Here is a 20,716-nt window from a genome sequence, read left to right as displayed (position 1 = left end):
AGAAATCTCAATACTCAGCAGATGATAGTATCTTCCTACTTGAGCAACACAAGGGAAAACAAAATGGATTGAAATGCTAAGCATGCAAGAACAAATAGGAAGAGATAACTAGGGTTTCATCACCTCCATGGAACCTAGACGTATACATTGCTGAATAAGTTTCTGTGGGAAACAAAGTTTAAAAAGTGTCAATTCAAAGCTAAAGCTATTGAAAAAGAAGTCATTTTGTCCATCTGAAGCACAAGTGTGCTTTGCTCATTTTGTATCTCATATAAGACTCATTTCCTTTTATCAAACATTGTTTTGGAGACAACAGCCAGCCATGCTTTCTCCAATTCCAACCAAGCAGAAGCAAAGGACTGCCCATTGGCATTACTGTACTTCACATGCAGCATCCTCAAAGCAGTGACTCAAGACTCATTTCTCAGTGAATGCAGTGAATCCAAGTGCAGCTGAGACTGCAGATACAACAGAGACCTATCAGGTACTAAATGGCACAGATAACCTTTCATGCCAAGTCTATCATTTAAGCCCATGAACAAGAGGTACAGCTGTGCATAACTTTTTACAACAACGATCATCTTTGTACTTTGGAAATCTTCCTGAAGTCTGAACAAGGCATTCTGTTCTAAGAGCTAGCTCTTTTCCATGGATAAAGGTAATCATCACAGCAATACCCATCAGTAAGCACACTAAGACATTATGCTACTATATATATGAAATCATATAGCCAAGTTAGCTTGACAAAAATTTGTCATATCATGATACTCTAACAAGGGCCATGCACATTTAATTATTCATGCATTAGTGTCAGAAGCAATAGATTTTAAAGTATTTTCAAGTCATGAGTAACGCATCAGCTCAACAACACAAAGAAGCTTTCGGAAGCAGGAAAAAAAGGGTGAGCATGTTGAATGCCATACTCAGCACTATGTAACACAGCAAAAAGACAGACTTGTGTAACACCATACAGGAGTTCTACAGCACAGGACAGCCACTGGGTTCAGTCACAATACAATTTCTTTAACAAACCCGAATCTTCAATTCTCCTTCTTCCAGAGGGCAAAATGATTCATGGTAAACTCAAGAATTGAAGAAAAAGCACTTGGCAGTAAAACAGCAACTTTCTCTCATAAGAGAGAGCCTACATATAAAGAGAACCAAGCATTGATCCTTGAGATATATCAAAGGAAACTGCAGAAATATATGCAGATATTGAGGAAACTGCAGAAAGCATTACAGAGGGAAAGACACCATTATCTTTAATTGTAATCAAACCTCCCAGCTTCTCATTACTCCAGGTAAATTTGAGCAAGTACAAGTAGGCAGAATTAAATATTTCCGTTCTAGATGCAGAAGAGGCAGTCACATTGCAACGCACTGCAACTATTAAGATCTTCCTGTAACAGCAAACAAGTGAAAGGTCCTTGAAACCTCTGGTGTATGTATCCATGTGTACACAAACACACAGATTGACTGGACCTCTTAACTGAAATCAAGCCCAAGAAAAGCTGCAATCACATCTCATCTGATGCATAAACAAGCCTGCCACCTAGTGCACTGCTGCTCAGGTTGATAATATTCACTGTACTGTGGTCAGTATCTAATTCAGCATTTTAGCACATACAGATTGGGCCGAGTTGTTATGTACTCACTGCAGTGACCAGTTGTGGCTGTTTGGCAAGCAGCAACGGTCAGAGCTTCCATACAACGTTATCACCATCTCAGTAACCCTCTGCTTGGTGTTTGCTTGCTTTTGTGACAAGTTTTCTTAGTGCAATATTAACACAATGTCAGAAGTCTTAAAAATGAAGTACACAGAACAAAATACAAATAACATAGGTGCCAAAGACCATTAGGGAACTTTTTCATTATGCGCCCTTACAGGAAGCTTACAAGAGAAGAAAAAAAGGAAAAAATCTCACTTTTAAAGCCATAAATCAAGTAACATTTTATTGTTACAGAATGTGCCATCAAAATTTGGAAAAAAAGATCACACTGTGCCAAACAGAACCATGAAGTTTGGTTATTTTACTTTCTTATCTAGCACCTTTTATTTCCCCAGCTTGCTAAAAAAGCAGCCTTTTCAGATACTCCAGGCAAGAGCATTTCTTGTGAAGTATCTTCCAGCTTATTCATAAAGCCACTTCAAGTATACCCTTGGTTAGTACATTCTTCTCTACTCGAATCTGTTTATAAGGCATGGCTTTGCCAAACCAAATCCATGGAATCTGACACAACTACAGTCAGCAATCCAACAGCCAGATCAGGATTCTAGAAATGAATAACTGTACTTTTTGATTCAAGCTCATCTGCTCCAGATTGAAGACTGAGTTGTTACAAAAGTTTTCAAAAGGCTTCCACTGGAAAGAGCAAGCCTGAGATATTCAACTCCATTATCAGGAAAAATTCCAATTTTGAAACTTAGATTTTCAAAGAACGTTCATTCTTCAGCCAGTACAATACCTATTCTCCCCAAATGCTAGCAAAGAAGAGTCAGTTTATTGTGGAATGAGTATAAGCTACATTTGCATTTCCAAAATAGAAGTTTTATGAGATCAGCATCAGGATAGAAGTGGAAACCATCAGCTAGCATCAGACACTGACAGAAGTAACACCAAATTACATTCCTCAAGGATGAACAGGACACATGCATTTCTTGATCAGCTATAACCATCCAGAAACCCATGAAGAAAAAGACATCTGAAAGCATCATTTCTTTCCCTCAATTACTTAAAATTTAGCTTTACTGTGTTTTTAAATTGCAGTAAACTTACTGAGAGTCAGTCAAGTACACACAATATATATATATATTTTTTTCTTTTTTGACACTGACACATCTTGTAAGTCTTGCAAATGACAGAGCTAGCTTTCAGGAAAAGCGTCTAACAAACGTGTTAAGCAATTAAAAAAGTAATTCAAGTAAAAACCATTGAGATAACTGACTTCAAGAGAAAAGAGTTTATTCAACTAACGCCATATCAGAACAATAAAGCAGCCCTTACATGTAGCCACTCATCAAAAAGGACATTACAAAACATTAACATAATGTAATAGATCATTTTTCTTTCAGGCATTTTCAAAGGACGTATCAGACCCACAAAATCTTCTGTTCTGGTGTGCAAGAAAAAAGCTGAAGAGGAATGAAGCAAGCAGCCAAATACCTCTGCTAGTCAGAGCTTTTTAACAATCAAGGTGACACAAGCAGGATTTAAAAGCCAAGATAGAGCCATTTACTTCAGCCAGTAGCTACCAGTTTTAGACAGTCTCATCTTATTGCACACATTTTCAGAAAGGGAAATGAAAGGAGCCAGGCCCAACTCTGCCCTCAAATGCTCAGAAAGAATTCTGTACACAGACTGTATGGCCCTTCAGTAAAACAGGTGATGGTACTGCTGAGACCTTATTTACTGTGAAGCAAAATAAGCCTTCAAGTGTCCCTTACTTGATCTTAGCAGGTCAAATTCTCTGTCCAGCAGCTCCTCCTCTGTCAACTTGGAAAAATTGTCCTCTCCAAATGGGTTCCAGCCTGACATATCAGGTGGGTTATTGATGCTCTGCTTTGGGTAACTGGTAATTGCCTCAGCATCAATAATGCCTGACCTGTAAAGTCAGTCCACAGAAAGAAAATAGAAAGGAACATTACAGGATTGTCTATCAGGATAAAAATTGATAATATGCTTTGTTATGCCAAAATATTGCATACAGGTAACACATATGTATTAATAGCTTAACCAGAACATATCTGAAAATAAAGGGAATCGCTAAGAACACGTGGATTGATTGCATTATTTCTGCATGTAACCCTTGTACATTTCAGTAGTTGATTAATCATAGCCAAAGCACAGAAAACTTTGTCAAGACGCAAGATGAAAACCTGTAATTCAGTGTTCATTTCTATACTTACACAGCAGTTTTTTTGTTTTTTTTTTAAGGAAAAAAACCTAGTAAGTATATTCAAAGTTTAATCTTCTCTTTGCTAAGATACTAGAAAACCTCCAATCAGATGAATTTTCCCTTTTAAGCAAGTTTTGGCAAATTTAGCTCTATCACTTCTCTCTCCTTACAAGGATCATTCTTAAGCACTGCCAATTGTTGCTAACTCTTTGGTCACTGACTTATAGCTAAGCAGTGGGATACAGATCTTTAGTCTTGCATAACAAGATGATCACTTACTTTTCAGACTGTAATTATTTCTTTAAAACATTATTTGTAATAGCATCCAGTAACAGACTAGATCAGAGAACAGGTGTTAAGTCTCAGATATGGACACAAACATGCAGAAAAACATTGCTATGTATTATGCTACCTAATCGGTTCCATGAAGCCAAATCTGTCACATTGATATTCTGTTTCAATAAAGCCAGTAGGGGGAAAAATACTTTGCTTTTCATCTTTCATCATACTGTGAAGTAACTATGAATGACAGCAGCACCTGAAATGTGCAAATCTGAAAAAACACCTGTCAACAAAGGCTGCACCACAGACTGCAGGGATGGAAGAAGTACAAAGAGCTTCTCTTTCAAATGTAGCAATAGCAGTATTTATGAGCTCATGTAGCTAACACTAACTTCGGTCAAAACATCGATAAAACTATCAGTGAAACTGAAAGACAATTTTTTTTGTCTTTTTTAAAAATATTGCTTTGCTCTCATTCCGCATACTATTTACGGTGAAAATACATGAAGAAGTCATTTTCCACCACACTTAAGAAATGGTGAATGCCTGGGCTTCTGCAATCACTGAAATTAAGATATGTTCCACTACAGAATACAAGACAGACTATTGGTAATGGATGGAAGAGTTACAATTCTGATTAATTTGATAGGAATTCTAAACCCCATCTTAAAACTATATCCTACAAACTGGATTAAAGAGCAAAAAGTGGTAAAAATTATCATCTGTTGAGTGTCATACTCATTACTTCATTAAGTATGTGCTGCTGACCACTGAAAGCAAGGTGGTTAGCAGTCTGTTTCTTGGAAGAAGTCCATGAACAAGAAAAAAACATAAGTTCTTTAAAAAGCTTTATTAGACTCATCTATCCATGGGTTGCATCCTGCCCTCTTCCCTCATGCATGCTTAAAATATCCATTACCACTAACTATTTATTAGTTTTAGCAATACTTGGCGATTGAAGCAATTAACTTCCTAGGAAAGCATTTGCTCGTGCCTCTTACAGTTATCAACAGAAAGCAGATATAAACCCTTGGTACATTTGTGTCAGAATACTTGCCTGTTTGCAGTATAGGGAGAATCTGCCACTGTTCCAGCATGTACTGGAAGTGATGTAGAATAGGAGATTAAGGCTGGCGAGAAGTCTTGTAGAGAAGGGACATATTCAGGAGATTGCACCTGTTGTGACCGTTGCTGTTGCTGGGCAAGCATCTGCTGCTGTATAAGAGCCTGCTGATATTGCTGCACCTAAATAAGAAGTCAGCACGTTATTAACATTCAGATGGGTAAACCTGAAGCTCTTATGCTACGTAACAGCACTGGCCTCACAGACAGATTCATTAAAAACAGCCATATACCAGAAAAGATTGGTAGCTTAATCTAAAGCGAGAAAGTCTCTCCAACTTCTGAACCCCTCCTGCTATATAACTTTCTTGTTTTAACTGTAACTATGATATATATGTAAATTTCCATTACACCGCAGCAGCATCACAAAGGGCATACAAGAATATTTATATTCTTCTGAAACCACTAATAACTAAATGTTGAAAGACTTCTCTATTTTAAGCGAGAACAGCCAAAATGCTCTTCAATGCAGTTTTAAAACCTTAAAAATAAAGTAACTAACAGAAAATTTCATTTTCTATCATGCATTCCAGTGTGAAACTATACATCGGAAGGATTTCTCTGGGCTAGTTAGGTTTGTAAACACTATGTATAACCGTGGTTGAATTGCATCATTCAAGAACATTACTTCCTTGTGACAATCAATCTGGGTTCTCCCTTTTTCTTTCTTTCTGAAGTACTGAAATGGTCTACAGGTGCCAACTGTATTTTGTTGGTTTAATACTACTTGAGACTCAAATTCTCATGATTTCCTCAGCAAATGCTGCAGAATACAGCTACATACATACACAACAGTGCCTGTGAAAGTAGTTACTGGCTACTTGTACTTAAATGTTTTAACTAATTAGACATCCTGGGCTTGAAGTAGAAGTTTGATGCCACTGTGGTTTTCTCACTTTGCAGAATAACTTACATTAGCTGCAGTGGTCATTATTGGAAACTAAGCATTAAGTATATTTCCAATTAGTACTTTACTGATCAAAGTTTAGATTATATCACACTTAATACTGATATAACAGATAAGCTTTCTCAACAGAGTTTGGATGAACTATTTTTTTTTCCCTCTTTAGTGAATACAACTTTAGATATTTACCAAGTCCATAGCTCATTGTAACTACTCACAAACTTGTGTTGCTGCAACTTCACATCTTACAATCATAGAACATATTTGAAGACTATCAGTGACATTCCACTGTTGACATACCATAGCAGGATACTGAGATTGGGAAGGTTGCTGCTGGTACACAGACTGCATCAACAGTTGCTGCTGGATCACCTGCTGGTGCATTGCTTGTTGATACTGTATTCAAAAAGAAAAAAACAGAAATCTTGAAATCATGATTCCCCCATTTAGCATACACAAATATTTAGACTCAGAGGGTCTACCTACACCAGCTCCTACAAGCATACTATTGTCAGCTAGATCATTCCAAATGTTTCTCTGGAGCATGCTTACACAGACAAAACCTTTATTTGAGTCACGAAGAGCTGACTAAAAGCAAGCAGAAATTCTGGGTCAAGAAACAAAAGCAGGACAGCACAAAGAAAACAACTTCCTCGTGTAAGTACTGTAATGCCTAGGCAAGAGACAAATGTGCAAAGCTAAAAAGAAGGGGCAAGAACTACAATCCCTCTCCCTCTCTCCTACCATAGAGAAACTAGGTCATATTGTTTAACTAGCAAATGATTCGAAATACTTACACAACATACTGCTCTTTAAGAAACGTATTTTAAGTACGTGACTTGTACCTGCTGAATGTAAGCCTCCTGAATTGTAGGTTGTTTTTGCTGGTGATGTAAGTGGTGCAACTGCTGTAGTCTCCAGTCCCCCTGCTGCAGCTGCTGGAGAACTCTGTTCTGCTGTGGATGGTGCTGATTGGTCCCTTGGGACAGCAACATTTCTTGGCCATTTCCAGGTCTTGGGGTTCCTGTAATATTAAGACAATACTACTCACATGCCAATTTCTAAACTTCAACTGTCCACTTGCCCTGGCAGTTAGCATTTAGTATTTCAAGGCAAACAGCTTATAGTCCCCTTTCAAGTCTGACATCTTGCAAGCTAAGTTTACTGTATATTTCACCTTCTGTGAAGATAACTGCAGGCTTATCAACCCATAGTGTCTACTTACAAGACAGGAGAAGCTTCCTTTGCTCTCAATACAGAGGAAGCTGGTTTCAAGAGTTCTGCTTTACTAGCAATTCACTTTTATCTTCAGTGTCTCAAACAACACATCTATTCTGACTCAAAACTGGGACATAACATTTTTGTCTATATCCTTATTAAAATAAGGTGACAAATTCATCCTTCAGTAAAAAAAATGCAGTGCAGACTATGTGCTTTTAGATTTTGCATACTTGGAAGCCACGTAAATAAAATATCTGAAAGCATTCTTAAAAAACATTCTTTTACACGTGTAATTCCTCAGATTGCCATGTTGTGCCATTCAGTTGTTTTTGCAGCCTTTTAATTGAGCAGTTACTAGCATAAATCAAAGTGTCTTGCATGGCTACTACTTGCACAGTTAGAGTCACCCAAAAGCGAGAAAGATTTGGGGCTTTTTTTTTTTTTTTAAACAAAGTAGCATCTACTTAGTTTTAAGTTTCAAAGGTTATCCTTAAAAGATTAAGGAGGAAAAGAAACTCGGAATGGTTGTTTCATTTGCTTCATTCAAACCTCAGACACTGGTACATTACCTTTTTGCCCACGATTACCAAATACACCAGGAACTTGGACTTTGACTGGTGTTGCTGAACTCTGGATCGTCAGAACGCTTGAAGCAGCAGTGCTTGAATTGGCCTTTGGTCTTTGTCGTGGTGCAATTGAGGTTTCTGTTGGTCCAGTAGGATCTGTTATTCTGAAACAGTATTTCCATTGACAAGACTTCATTAAAAGTAACTGCTGTGTATTCAAAATAATTGTCATCTCTTTACAGTTCACTTGCATCTTAAACATACACAGTTTACTTCTGAGCTCAATTCATATACCTCAAGATTTGTTTCCTACGATTCTTTTTACCACAGTCAAAAGAGATATGACTGCTGCAGAAGACTTTCAGGAAGCTCCTTCTAGAAGGAGCTGTGCAACAGCCTGGTTCACCATGAGAATAAAGCACTAGATTAAATTTCTGTGCAAGTTTTCCTTGAATGAAAAATTACCTGGAAAACTCAAAGCAGCCATTCTGCAACTAGAGATATAGTTATTTCTCACATGCACACAGAGTAAGATTTTTCTTAATCTTATGAGTTAATTCATTTCTGCTTTCATAAGAGATTTAACATCTAGCAGTTCTATCACTCACAAGCCTCCCTAAATATTTGTGTCTTTCAGTGGTACGTTAGCACTGTATCATGCCCCTCCCAGATAAGGAAGATATTCAAAAAGGGACTTCGGAGCTTTAATCCCACTGTGTCCAGTCACAGTATTGGCATCTTTAAAAACTGTCTAGCTGCTTAAAAACACAAATTCACCAGCTAAGTTCCAGCACCTAACACTTCATACTAGTTCTTAGCAAATTATATTTAAACGTTTTCTGCCTTAACCTCTGCATCTTACGTAGTCAGAAAAACTTAAGTAGGAAAATTAATGGCTGTTTTCCAGCAGTGCCTAGCAGGTGAAGTTGAAAACATTATTCCATTAATACTCTATGCCTTCCCTCAACTATATGTCATCAAGTGACAGTAGGGCCAACAAAACCAAACACTACCTTAAAACAACATAGATATATCTGTACAGCTCAAACATGGCTTAGATGAGCCCAAATGTTAGTTTCTATTTGCAGTAGGCTAATAAAGTCGCAGCTGAGCTGATCATTATGGCTAAAAATTTTAGTAATTAAGCCACATATTGGTAGATTCAGAACTAGAACAATTTTCAGTACTAAGGAATATTAGGATGTCAGTTTTTCTTCAGTGGACTCTCAAAACAATTGAAAAAAATTGATCTCAGACTTGAAGCACTTAGAAACGTAGCTTATCTACTCTAATGAACTATTTGGGTGATTTTTTTAATGAAAAAAAGTTTCAGACAAATGTGCAGTTTAATAATACTAAAAAAAAAAAAGCCACATCATCTACTCACCTTGCTTTTATTTGGCTTTTTCTAGCAGCTGCCTCACTAGCTGTCATAGGCTCAGGAAGAGTTGAAGGGACAGGAGAATTCTTGGGAAAAAAGAAGTGCAGAAATTAAAAGCACAAGCTCCTGAAAAAATCATTACAAATCCAAAAGAAATAATTGAGTTCAAACCCTTCACGCTGCAAGGCTTCATGCAGAACCTGGTCACAGGGCTGTAGATTGAAAGTGTTTTTACTGAATACTATTTCTATTTTCTGTTACTTATTACAGAAGTACAAAATGAAAGCACTGCTGGCCTGACTCACTACTATGTCAGCTACTTCAGTTAATTCATGCACTACCAACAATGAGGTAACACACTTTCTACATACGATTTCTTCTGAACTGTAGAGAATGAAGATTCATTTTACCTTTGAGTTTAAGGATTAAAACTAAGCTAAAAAACAGAATGAAATAGTCTTTTAGTCTATTCAGCTCTTCCAGTTCAATGCAAAATCCATAAAACAACACAGCATCCACGCTCCTTTACTAATTTCTTACCACAAATCACAACCGAATCATGCGTATATTCACTGTCATAAATGCACACTCATCTTCTAACACTAGCCCTTATTTCTCTAACCAGAGACACTGTCACTAGAAGTCATTAGAAGCCAGTTTACCTCTCTTAGCTCTCATACTGTGTTTGAATTACATGAAATTTATTCCCCACAACACTAACTGGACATAACCCCACCTCAGAGACAGTAAGCACGCACTAAGATGCAGGGCTCAACAACAGTAAGCTTGTCTTCAGTGTTCTACCTTCTCCCTTGCTCTTCAACACGAGCAAGGTCAAGTTTGCCTCTTCCACTCTCAGTGCTCAAGGAAAATACTGGCACGTAAAGCATTCAGAAGCCCCTTCCTTGCTTGCACCAGCTGTCATCATTGTATTACAAGGCTTCAAGTTTTCATCCATTCAGTTCTTGTAAAGCCAAAGCCAAACCCTATCCTGGTCTACTAGCAGCACTGAGCAGGGGAAAGGTCAGACTACTCCATTTTACAGAACCTTCAGGATCAGCAATGAGGGCACCCCTCTAAGCATTCCATTGGCTAAAGGGATGGAATAGATGTGATCAGGCTCTGCTCTCCTCAAAACAGTCACTCCCTAATTTTCATGCTATATCTCAGCCAGTTTTAACACAGTTCTTGCCCTTTGCAGAAGTAACTACTTCTCTTCAAATTATCCTTTTGCAGTTCTCATCTGCCACTTCAAAGCTTAAAGAACCTCTCAATATAATTTCTGAATTAATTGCTTTTCACCTAAGCTGCATTTAATCAAGGAAAATGGCCATTATGGGGGAAAGAGAGACGGAAAAGATGACCTCATGTAAGCATAATCTTTACAAACACTAAAGAAAGCAAATCTAATCCTGGTCACAAACATTTATAACTAAGGTTATCATTTTTTTCTTCCTTTTTCCTTAGGAAAAGGAATCCAATAAGCAGATACAGCCAAGTCACTTGAACAAGCTGACAGTACTTGTACAGCCTGCAACCTAGTAAATACTCAGTGGTATGTTTTACCACTTAAAATACACCAGTGGTACATTTTAATATAAAAGAGATACACCACCTAACAACATATTTTGAAATAGCAAAAATACAAAAGCCTTCAAAACACTTGAAATTTTGCTTTTCACTACAAAATGGGATCCAGTTTTTTTCTTCTTTTCCTTAGTATGCTTAGCATGCTAACCTATGCCAAGTTTCCCAAAAATAACATTCACTCTTTAATGAGTACCTTCTTCTATGGGACCAAGGATCAACAGTAATACATTTCAAAGGGATCTTGGTAAATTCACTCATCTACCTCTGAAATCACAGTTTATTTTAGATGACATTTGTTTCAAAATTGATTTTGCCATTGACTTTTTCTAATGCCTTAATGCCTATCTTGTGAATCCCCTTATAACGCTGAACATTATTGATGTGTCCTGGAATTTTCTGACATAGCAGCTTGGTCAATGAATTAGGTCATCTTTGAGGGAAGATTCAGAACTTTAAAGAGAGTTCAGCCTCTCATGCAAAGCAAAGGCACAAAAGTCAGCTAACTAACTTACTATTTCAATTTACTTTCAGTTCGTTGCAGTCCTTTCCAGCATATTGCTATAATTGACAGAGATGATTAAAAAGAAAAAAATACTTTATCTAGAGAACACTCCTGACACTTCACACTACTAAGACAAAGTTTTCTACATGTGAAGTTCTACAGTACTTGGTATTAATTATACTAGATGTAAGAGACATGTATGGATTAGAAGCACAAGTCAGGTATTGACTGGTGTCATATAAATGCCATTTATGAAGTTATGCCCCCAAAATGCAAGTGTTTTATTTAGACAGTAAACAGAATCAACAGGAAATGTATTTTGCTTCACATTCTAAACACTGGAACAAGGCTTAAGAAATTGAAAACTTTTTTCTCAGCTGAGTTGATTGACTTTTATCAATGCTACCTATGAAAACCCCTGAAAGCACAGTGAAAAAAAAAAAAAAGCTACTTACATTAATATTGGACACTGGACAATCCTTTTTGGCAAGTTTAAAGGCAAAGTAAGATACCTGAAAAATATCAGGTCTCTGTTCTTGATCTGGTTCAAGCATATATCCTGTGAAAATTGATAAGATCAAATTGTCACTGTTTGACAGCAGAATGCCTACTGATGCAGTGTGCTAGCAACAAGAACACATTCATTCAACTAACTTCACCAACAAAGCTTACTCCAAAAAGAATGATTACGTTCTTTTTTAATGCTTTTTGTAAAGGCAAATAGTTTCCAGGGTCAAATATGATTGACAAGGATGCATGCTGTTTTTATGTTTTGAATATTAGCTGCAGAAAGAATAGATAACAGAAGTACTAACTTCAAATAAACAACAATAACATGAATAGCATTACAATTCTCTAAGGTTATGCAAGATCCAAGCCAGTATGCCCCATCTATCCAAGTCACTCATCTACAACAACAGCATTGTTTGCATTTCATTTTATTTACAAGGCCCAAGAATTGCTGTGCTGCCCAATACTCACTTATCAAACAGTGTATACTGTGAGTGTATCGGGAATTGTCCGGAATAGTAAAACTTCCATCGCAAATAGCAACTTGACTTTCTCCAAAGGGAAGTGAAAAGAAACAAAGCTTATACAGCAAACAGCCAAGTGCCTGTAAAAACAAATACAGGCCCCATAAAAGGATGAGAGCACATAAAAGGATGTGATTCTTTACACAATAAAGAAGCACCAATAAGAAACTAATTGCATCCTAGCTACAGCTGATGCTTACAGTGTTATGTAGCAGCTGCATTATGAACTAGGGTTGATGTGACAAGCTGATATACAATGCAGCTCTAAACAGGCCTTCTTTCCCACTGACTTGTGTGTTAGACAACAAGCTACCAAATCTAGAGCCTAACCTAAGGGCTACATTCACATTCTGGCATCGCTCAGGGATACCACTAGTGTCTTTGCTGAATTTAGTCTTCATTTACTTCACTGTAATGGCTCTTTAAGCACACTGTCTAACAAAAACACATTTCCTTGTTGTGCTGTGAGCAAATTTCTACGAGAAATCATTGGTGACGTTCAGGCAGCAATCTGAGCCAACAAAATGGAAAGAGTCTATTTTATCTTTCCCTTAACAGGCTCATCACATATTGTATTCTATTTATTTACATGAGACTTAACTACCACAGATACCATTACTATACTCTGAATTATATACTTGCATTGTATATTTCCACATTAAATAATTAGTTTTTCAGTTGGTCTACATTACTTCTAGCTAGCTTCTTTATCTCTTAATTAATATGTCCCATATTTCACAGTATCTGATTTTTTGCTTACCCAAATATCTGCCTTGGTAGTAATTGATTTCCCTCCATAAAGATTGACCATTTCAGGAGCTCTGTATGATAGTGTTGTATACCTAAATGCACATAATTGCAGGAGAACAGATGAAAAGCATGCCTCAGAATCAAAAGAGCCTTTTCTTGTATCTGCCACACACATACCATTCACAGAAACAGGTGCCTAATACACACCAGAAATTGTCTTACGCAAGTAATTTACTGTGTTTACAAAACCACAGAAGACTTGGAATAGTAACATAACATTTACTGTCCTGGATGACAATTTAAAGTCAGATAAAATGTGCTCTTCACATTAGCTCCCCTGTACTGTGCTTCAGTAACAAAGAGTTGCCCTGTTGTAACACTGCAGTAAGCAGTTAACGCAAAGATTCTGAGCCCTAAAAGGGTCGTCTTCATCTTACATTGAAACATGCAGTACGGAGTATGATCATCACATACAATACTCCCATCACATGGGATATTATATGATTCTATGCTTTAAAAAAAAAAAAGTTTGACAAAATCATTGCAAAACCAGCAAAGTACTCTGTAGAGACAAAAGAACACATACATGTATCACTTGGTCGCTTGAGAACAAGTAATCTGTGTTTATTTCTCTGCAGCAGATGGCCTGAAGTGAACCAAACTAAACATGTTCTCAGGAGTGTGTTTGCAATAAAGTTAAAACAATTTTGTGACCAGTCTTAGGAGGAAGGACACAGACAGCATTCTATAACTAAGACTGTAAGTAAGTTCATTTGAATGCTAATTTATAGCACCTCTTTTCTCCCTCAGACTTTTATAGCTAGCCATATTAACACAGAAGTTAAAATTTAACTCCTAAAATAGCCAGCAGCCAGGCATACATTTATCACCCATTTCATTTCAAAGTCACACGCTTTTTCAAGTTTTATTCTATGCGAGTCTGTTTTGCAAAAATAGCATGTAAATAAATAGAAAAAGCAACATTAATAGACTGTAAAAAAAAAAAAAAAAAAAAGGGGAACTATATTCACATCAACTTGAATTTCTTCACCTTGAACAGTTACACTAAAATCCTTATCAGTAAGGTAAGCATACACTACTCAGAGGTCTTCATCTAATACATCATAATGCTCAGCTGTCTCACAGCACAACCATTGGTTATTGAGGCCACTTAAATGTGAACTTACTTCTTAATTTCTTCTTCAACCACATTAACACCATCTTTTTGAGGATTAAGGAATTTGTTTGTAGCACTGCCAAAATCACAGAGAACATAATTTCCACTGTCATTTAGCAATATATTCTCCACCTTGAAAGGAAGTTAACACAAACAGCAATGTTAGATCAAAATAATGGCACTGATTTCCAATGTAACTGTTACTATGCATTCTTGCCCTCACACGCAAATGAGGAAGTTACCAGAAAAGCAATCAATAAACACAGCATTACAAGTGCTTCTCTAACTACAGGTCAGCCTTAGTGAAATAGCTCCTGCACTTCCAATCATTTTTGAGTGCAGCACTGACTTTTACTCAGGTGTTTCTAGGTTTCAGGTTCATACCTTTAAATCTCGGTGAACTATAGGAGTTTTGCACTGATGCAGCCGAGCAACAGCTTCACAGGTATCACAAAATATTCTCATTACTTCTGACTCTGTAAAGCCCGTCTGCAGGCGCTGATTCATCTGATTCACAACTTGCCCAGCTGAAGAAGCAGAAAAGAATTTTATTTTACCTTCTAGTAATTCTCATTATGTATAGAAGTATAAATTTTTCTCACACACAAATAGCCCACAACATGCAATTTAACTTTCTCATGTCACCAATTAAAAAAAAAAAAAAAAAAACCAACAAAAACCAAGTCATCTAAGCTGTTTCCAAACTTTCACTGGTATGATCCTAGGCAGAAAGGTTACTGTCTCAAACAAAAACATCGCCAACTGAAACTCTTCTATCAAAGAGGCAGGCAGGAAGAATCATCCATCACACAAACATGCTCCCCCAGAAGTGCCTCCTGCATTTAGAACCACAGCCAAAATGCTGTCAGCCAACAGAGTTCAAAGTAACTCATAATCTAGACATTTATTTGTCTTTCTGAGAGACTAAGAAAAAAAAAAAGGGCATAATCCACTCGTAAAGACCTTACATAACCCTTTCACAGTTTCCTTTTTAAGATCAGGAAGCATTATTCCCCTATTTCTTGAAGTTATTTCACAAGGTCATACTTGTCTCTTCCTATCATAATGATCACAGATCTATGGGGTCTTGGAGAGTGCCTCTCCTAAACACAGAAGCTTTCAACAAGAGAACACCATCCAGTCATCTGACGGTTTACACTCTTGTGGCTTCAAAATAATACTGGTAAAACTCAAATCTAGAAGCAAAGTGTAGAAGTGAGTCTGAACAAAGGCTCCACATGCCAATAGCTATCCATGACACCAAGTTCAGAACAATCCAACCCAGTTAGTTATGTAAGTTGAACACCAAGGAACCAGCTCCCATGAACTAAAGTAGTAGAGGTATTTTTCCAGTATTTACTATTGTAAGTAAGAAAAGAGAACTGCTGATACAGTCTCAAGAATTCCCATACAGAGGGCAGAAATATTCACTCTGACAACTCACAGACAAGTTTATTCTAGCAGGTGTGTGTGGTGGGGAGTTAGGGAAGTCAGTTACAATATGGTTTCACAAATTGTTTGAAATAGCTACATTATGAAACCGGACACACAGCTGTTATTTTCATGCCCAGAATCACAAATACTAATTATATTATGCTCACTTAAAACAAGTCACCCGTCAGGTTAAAATTAAAGAATCTTTGCTATAATGATCAAAAACAAAAAATAGGAGAGGCAGAGCAGTTGCCAAAAGTATTTTGATATGAAAGGTTGGAAAACATTAGCTATATGTTTAATCAAACAGTAGAGCAGAACTATTTCAATTTCTACTTGAAGTAATTTCCCTACTCCTAATTATACTTAACTAAGCTACATGAAATTGACATCTGCATTTTCACAGGCTTCAGAAACTCAATGCCTAACTACCAACACAAGCTAAAACAAATGGATTCTATCTTTGAGATACACAGGCTTTCTGAATTAAAGGGACTCTATCAGGTAAAAATGCCAGGTGATCAAAACATACATTTCCATTCCATTTCCTCTGGAACCAGACGAGCCATCTCTTACCTCGACAATACTCCATGAGAATGAGGACCTCCCAGACGTTGTCACTTACACTGTTAACAGCACAATCCAAATAGCTTACAATATTCTTGTGCCCAGATAACTCTTTCTGAAAAAGAAAATACACATTACATTTTAGCATAGAAAGATTTTAACAAATAAGTACAAGTGGTTTTCATTAAAACCACTTATGACTTCAAAGTGAGCCCTGGTCCCATATGCACTAAACTTTACAAAATACTCAAAACTGAAGGCAAGTTCATCACTGACTGCAAAGTCAAAGACTGCCACATACCAAACTCAACACATCTACAATTCAATCAAGAACATTTATGGTATTTGTTCAACAGTGCAAACATCCTCATTACTGCATTCAGAAACATTATTATGTAGTAATAATACATACAATAGTCTTGATACGTAGGGGAGAGAGAGGGAAGAATCATGCTACTCATGTCCATTTTAAGGGAAATTCCCAATCTCAATACTAAAAATGAAGAAATACCTATGCTGAAGAATACTGTCTCGATAATAACAAAAACCCCACAACCATACACAGCTGGAAGCAAGTCACAACATTTACACCCTGAACTACTATCAAGTTAAAAACAAGCAATCAAAGATGTCCCTAAGAAAAAAAGACAACAACAAAATCCACACCAACTTTTAAGAGCCATTTCGCAAGTTGCAATTAAGCAAATTCATATTTCACGTCTGACAATACCGGTGTTGTCTGCAGTGCTCTTTCCACCCATTTATAGTTAACATAAAAGAACTGCTTATAATAGATGATTAAGCAGGTGCTTCTATGATTATAACATGTTTAAACTAGAAGCATATGGAAACGGAGATAAATTAACTTCACGGTATCTACTAGAAGGCAATATAACTGATTTTCTCGTGCCCTGACATCATAAACCCAAGCACATATAATAAAGCCTTCTGCTTTCTCAATTTCCTAGTCAGCAGCTTAGAAACAATAGAACCTGTGATTATGTCATTGAGTTCAAAGTTCTGAGCTACACCCATATCTGTTACCTCCATATTGGATAGCAACTGCAAGAACGTGCTTCTGCCTAGCGGAGGTAACACTGCTTGTGTAAGAACAGGCAGTTAACAGAACTGTGGCCAGCAGAGGGCTCTAGAACTCGTTATCACTAAAGAAATGGAAAAGACCTTTTTTTTTTTTTATTTGGGAAGCAAAATTACTGATCAAATTATTGACTGCAAAATCGTATTTTCCTTATAATTGCTTTAGAAATTAATCACACACTAACTCTATGCTCAGTATGAGCTTATGTAAGGCACTACTGCACAAAAAAGTGAAGAGATGGTCAAGAAGGGATTGTCATTAGAGGACATTTGATACATGCATACTTTAAACAAACACATTCTCTCGTTACAATTAATTCATTTCTTACCATAATAGTAATTTCTCTCTTGCATACGTTGAGATCTGGGACATTATTAACATACATTCGTTTGAGTGCACAACGTATCCCACCATGGGTACGTACCAGAAACACAGTTGAGAAGCCACCTGGAAAAAAAAAAACACGACAATTACAAGGCACTGAAGCTATCTGAGTTATTCTCTTTTTTTAAGACAATGAAAAAGGAAGTGTGTGCCAGTCATGGAGTGAGAAGTTAAAAACACAGACAAAATTACTAAGGTTTGACATCTGAGTCCATTTCTCCTGCATTAAGCATTCTTGACAAAAGCATAAGGATCTTGGAATTATGCTGCAGCATTAAATAAAAATATCTGCAAAGCACTTCCATATTCAAATAAATGCAGAAGCTAGTATGAACTCTATGCATTCAGGTAACAAACCCACGATGTTTTCAGTCACCCAAAAACCTCAATAAAGCAAAGATATCCTCCCTATCTTCACAGTTTCTAAATCCTCCAGAACTTGAAGTTTAGCATTCATTTCTTATACCTACATTTTAAAGTATAAAAAATAAAATAGTAAGATGTACAATAAGTAACTGAATATCTTTCATGACGTTTATGTCACCCATCTCAGCATAGATTGAAGATGAGAAGATTCACCCTGAAATCACTTTGCTACAAGCAAAGTAGGGCTTTTTTAATTATTAAATTATTTAAATACTTGTTAAATGTGCAGATAAGAATTAAGTGTGTTCCCCCAACCAGTACAATCAGGAGCCACCTTCTCGGTTCAACCAATGAACCACAAGGCATACACTTAAGCCCACCTCCAAGCTTCTCATTATCACTTTTCTTCTCCCTCTTTACTGGTAGAAACATGCAAACAGTAATTACTCACTGAAGCTGAGTGATACAGTCTACTCAGAAAACACTCCTAAATGTTCAGGCAGCAAGCCAAGGGGAAAAAAATTTAAAACCCATACTCTTCTATCTGCCTTCAGTTCATCTGAACTACTGGTCAAGACTTCCAGCAGACTGCATTCACATCGCTTGGAGGTTCACAAAGAGCTTTCCCACAGCTTAAAGAACTCTGTCCCAGGGCAGTCCATGCTTTCCTTATTTAACTGCTGTTTGATGGTAAGCCAACTATTGCCATACAAACTCAACTCATGCAAAAACTAAGCTATACAATCAGGACAGAAATACGTGAAGTAAAGGATTTACTCTGATAATCAGGTAGCCCACTGGAATGCATGAAGTACTTCAAGTTTCACAATATAATCTGCAACCAGCATTTATCAAGCATAACGTGCCTCATCTGATACAGGCCTCATGCACTTGAACTGATGTGCACGTTAGAATTTACAGTTGAAGGAAGTTGTGTTAGGATGCTTTCTTTAAGAAAAAACACTTGAAAATTAATTGCATCATCCATCATAGCAGGGATATTACAACGTCAAAAGAGATTTGGTGCCAGTTTCAACACAGCAACCTAAATTCTACAAACTTGCTACACTTCAGCTAGAGCCGATTTATACAGGGTACTCCCAGAACACTGACAGGTGCCCTTGAGTTATTCCAGTTTTAAAGCCAGACCCTGATGGGGCTGAAGCAATTCCACAGGGAATGCCATCAGCTTTGAGGATAAAATAATGTGGCAATGCATACTGTGGATACTGGAAGATTTTAGCAGCATCCTCTCAAAAAAGACTCCTACATAAAGCACAAATACTTGAGCAACAATATAAAAATATAAAGCACAACATTCAACTCCTACATAAAGCAGAACATTCTAACTATTGGAAGACAATCACTTCTTGTCTTTTTAACCAGCTTTACAGTCTTTTAAAATCAGTTTTGTAGTCTTAATATTCTGTGTCTAGCAGCAGGACAAGGCCAAAATGCTGAATTTCAAATTTCTTCGGCACCTGCTTTCATGCAACCAGATCAGTCACAACTGGGTAAAAAGAGTAGTGAAAAAGTCTCATACAAGGGTTCTTCTTGCCATTAGGTGGCAATATTAACTAATACTTAAACTCTGAAGCAGCCACAAAAGCAGAACTATTCCCCATTCTGCAAAGGAGTAAGGTGTGACCTTGAAAGGTTTTCCATTAAGTAAATGCTATCTCCACTATAAAATGCCACTGGGCTCTTTGATAAACAGATCAACCCTGAACAAAGCTTGAATAGGTTTATAAATATTTATAGGATATTTGTCATCAACATTGTAGCAACCTTTACCAAACCCAACCCTGAAGCATTAAGCTTTCAATCTTTTCAGTAGTTTCTTGTTAAACTTGTCACTGAAAGCAAACGGCAGTGCTATAAAAACTTCAAATAAACTGTCATTAAACTACGTTATTTGGAGAAGCCAGATAGGCACCCTTGTCAAAAATTGTATGGAAACAACCAAAATGATGAGCAGTTGCTTTGCCCCAAGGCCCACAAACGGAGGCTGAGCAGAGCTACATTTCCATGTGTAGGTCAGCTCAGCAGCTGGCATTTCATCAGCATTTTTAGAAGCTGCAAAAAGAAGGTACTGTTCAATGTCAGTGAAGACAGAGAATGAACTCAGTTTCTCATAACACAACATATCAAAAAAATAAATCACAAAACTAAATTCAGTTGTTTACCCACTGTAAGACCAGTCAAGTCCCAAGCCCCCCATGGATTCCTCCCATTCTCCTCACAGATGAGAAGTACCACCACGTGTCACGACTGGTCTCAAGGCAGGTGTGCAGGAACTAGTTGACTAGCACAAATTCTTCACCAACTAGGCAACCAGCAACAGCTTGGCCTTTGCATCAAAAGGAGACAATTTTGAGTCTTCTGATTTTTTCAAGAGCAGCAAAGTTTCCAGTATCTCTGTTTAAATATTGACCAAAAT

General features: G+C 37.1%; 1 protein-coding gene across 1 annotated transcript in view; it reads right to left on the bottom strand.

Annotated features, from left to right (window-relative positions):
* The window catches only part of BMP2K (BMP2 inducible kinase), a gene marked incomplete at both ends in the record, with an annotated part of 51,240 nt that overhangs the window by 12,060 nt on the left and 18,464 nt on the right, over positions 1 to 20,716 (bottom strand). Inside the window, 13 exons of the mRNA XM_079534546.1 lie at positions 3,446 to 3,603; positions 5,237 to 5,424; positions 6,506 to 6,601; positions 7,051 to 7,229; positions 7,996 to 8,156; positions 9,380 to 9,459; positions 11,921 to 12,024; positions 12,447 to 12,579; positions 13,260 to 13,341; positions 14,437 to 14,558; positions 14,811 to 14,953; positions 16,437 to 16,542; positions 17,855 to 17,973. Coding sequence (XP_079390672.1) covers positions 3,446 to 3,603; positions 5,237 to 5,424; positions 6,506 to 6,601; positions 7,051 to 7,229; positions 7,996 to 8,156; positions 9,380 to 9,459; positions 11,921 to 12,024; positions 12,447 to 12,579; positions 13,260 to 13,341; positions 14,437 to 14,558; positions 14,811 to 14,953; positions 16,437 to 16,542; positions 17,855 to 17,973 — 1,671 coding nt within the window. The remainder of the gene's footprint in view (positions 1 to 3,445; positions 3,604 to 5,236; positions 5,425 to 6,505; positions 6,602 to 7,050; positions 7,230 to 7,995; positions 8,157 to 9,379; positions 9,460 to 11,920; positions 12,025 to 12,446; positions 12,580 to 13,259; positions 13,342 to 14,436; positions 14,559 to 14,810; positions 14,954 to 16,436; positions 16,543 to 17,854; positions 17,974 to 20,716) is intronic.

This window comes from Tetrao urogallus (genome assembly GCF_951394365.1).
Source record: "Tetrao urogallus genome assembly, chromosome: 4".
NCBI classification, from domain to species: Eukaryota; Metazoa; Chordata; class Aves; order Galliformes; family Phasianidae; genus Tetrao; species Tetrao urogallus.
The sequence above is the reverse complement of the archived record's forward strand: the minus strand, read 5'-3'. Positions and strand labels throughout refer to the sequence as shown.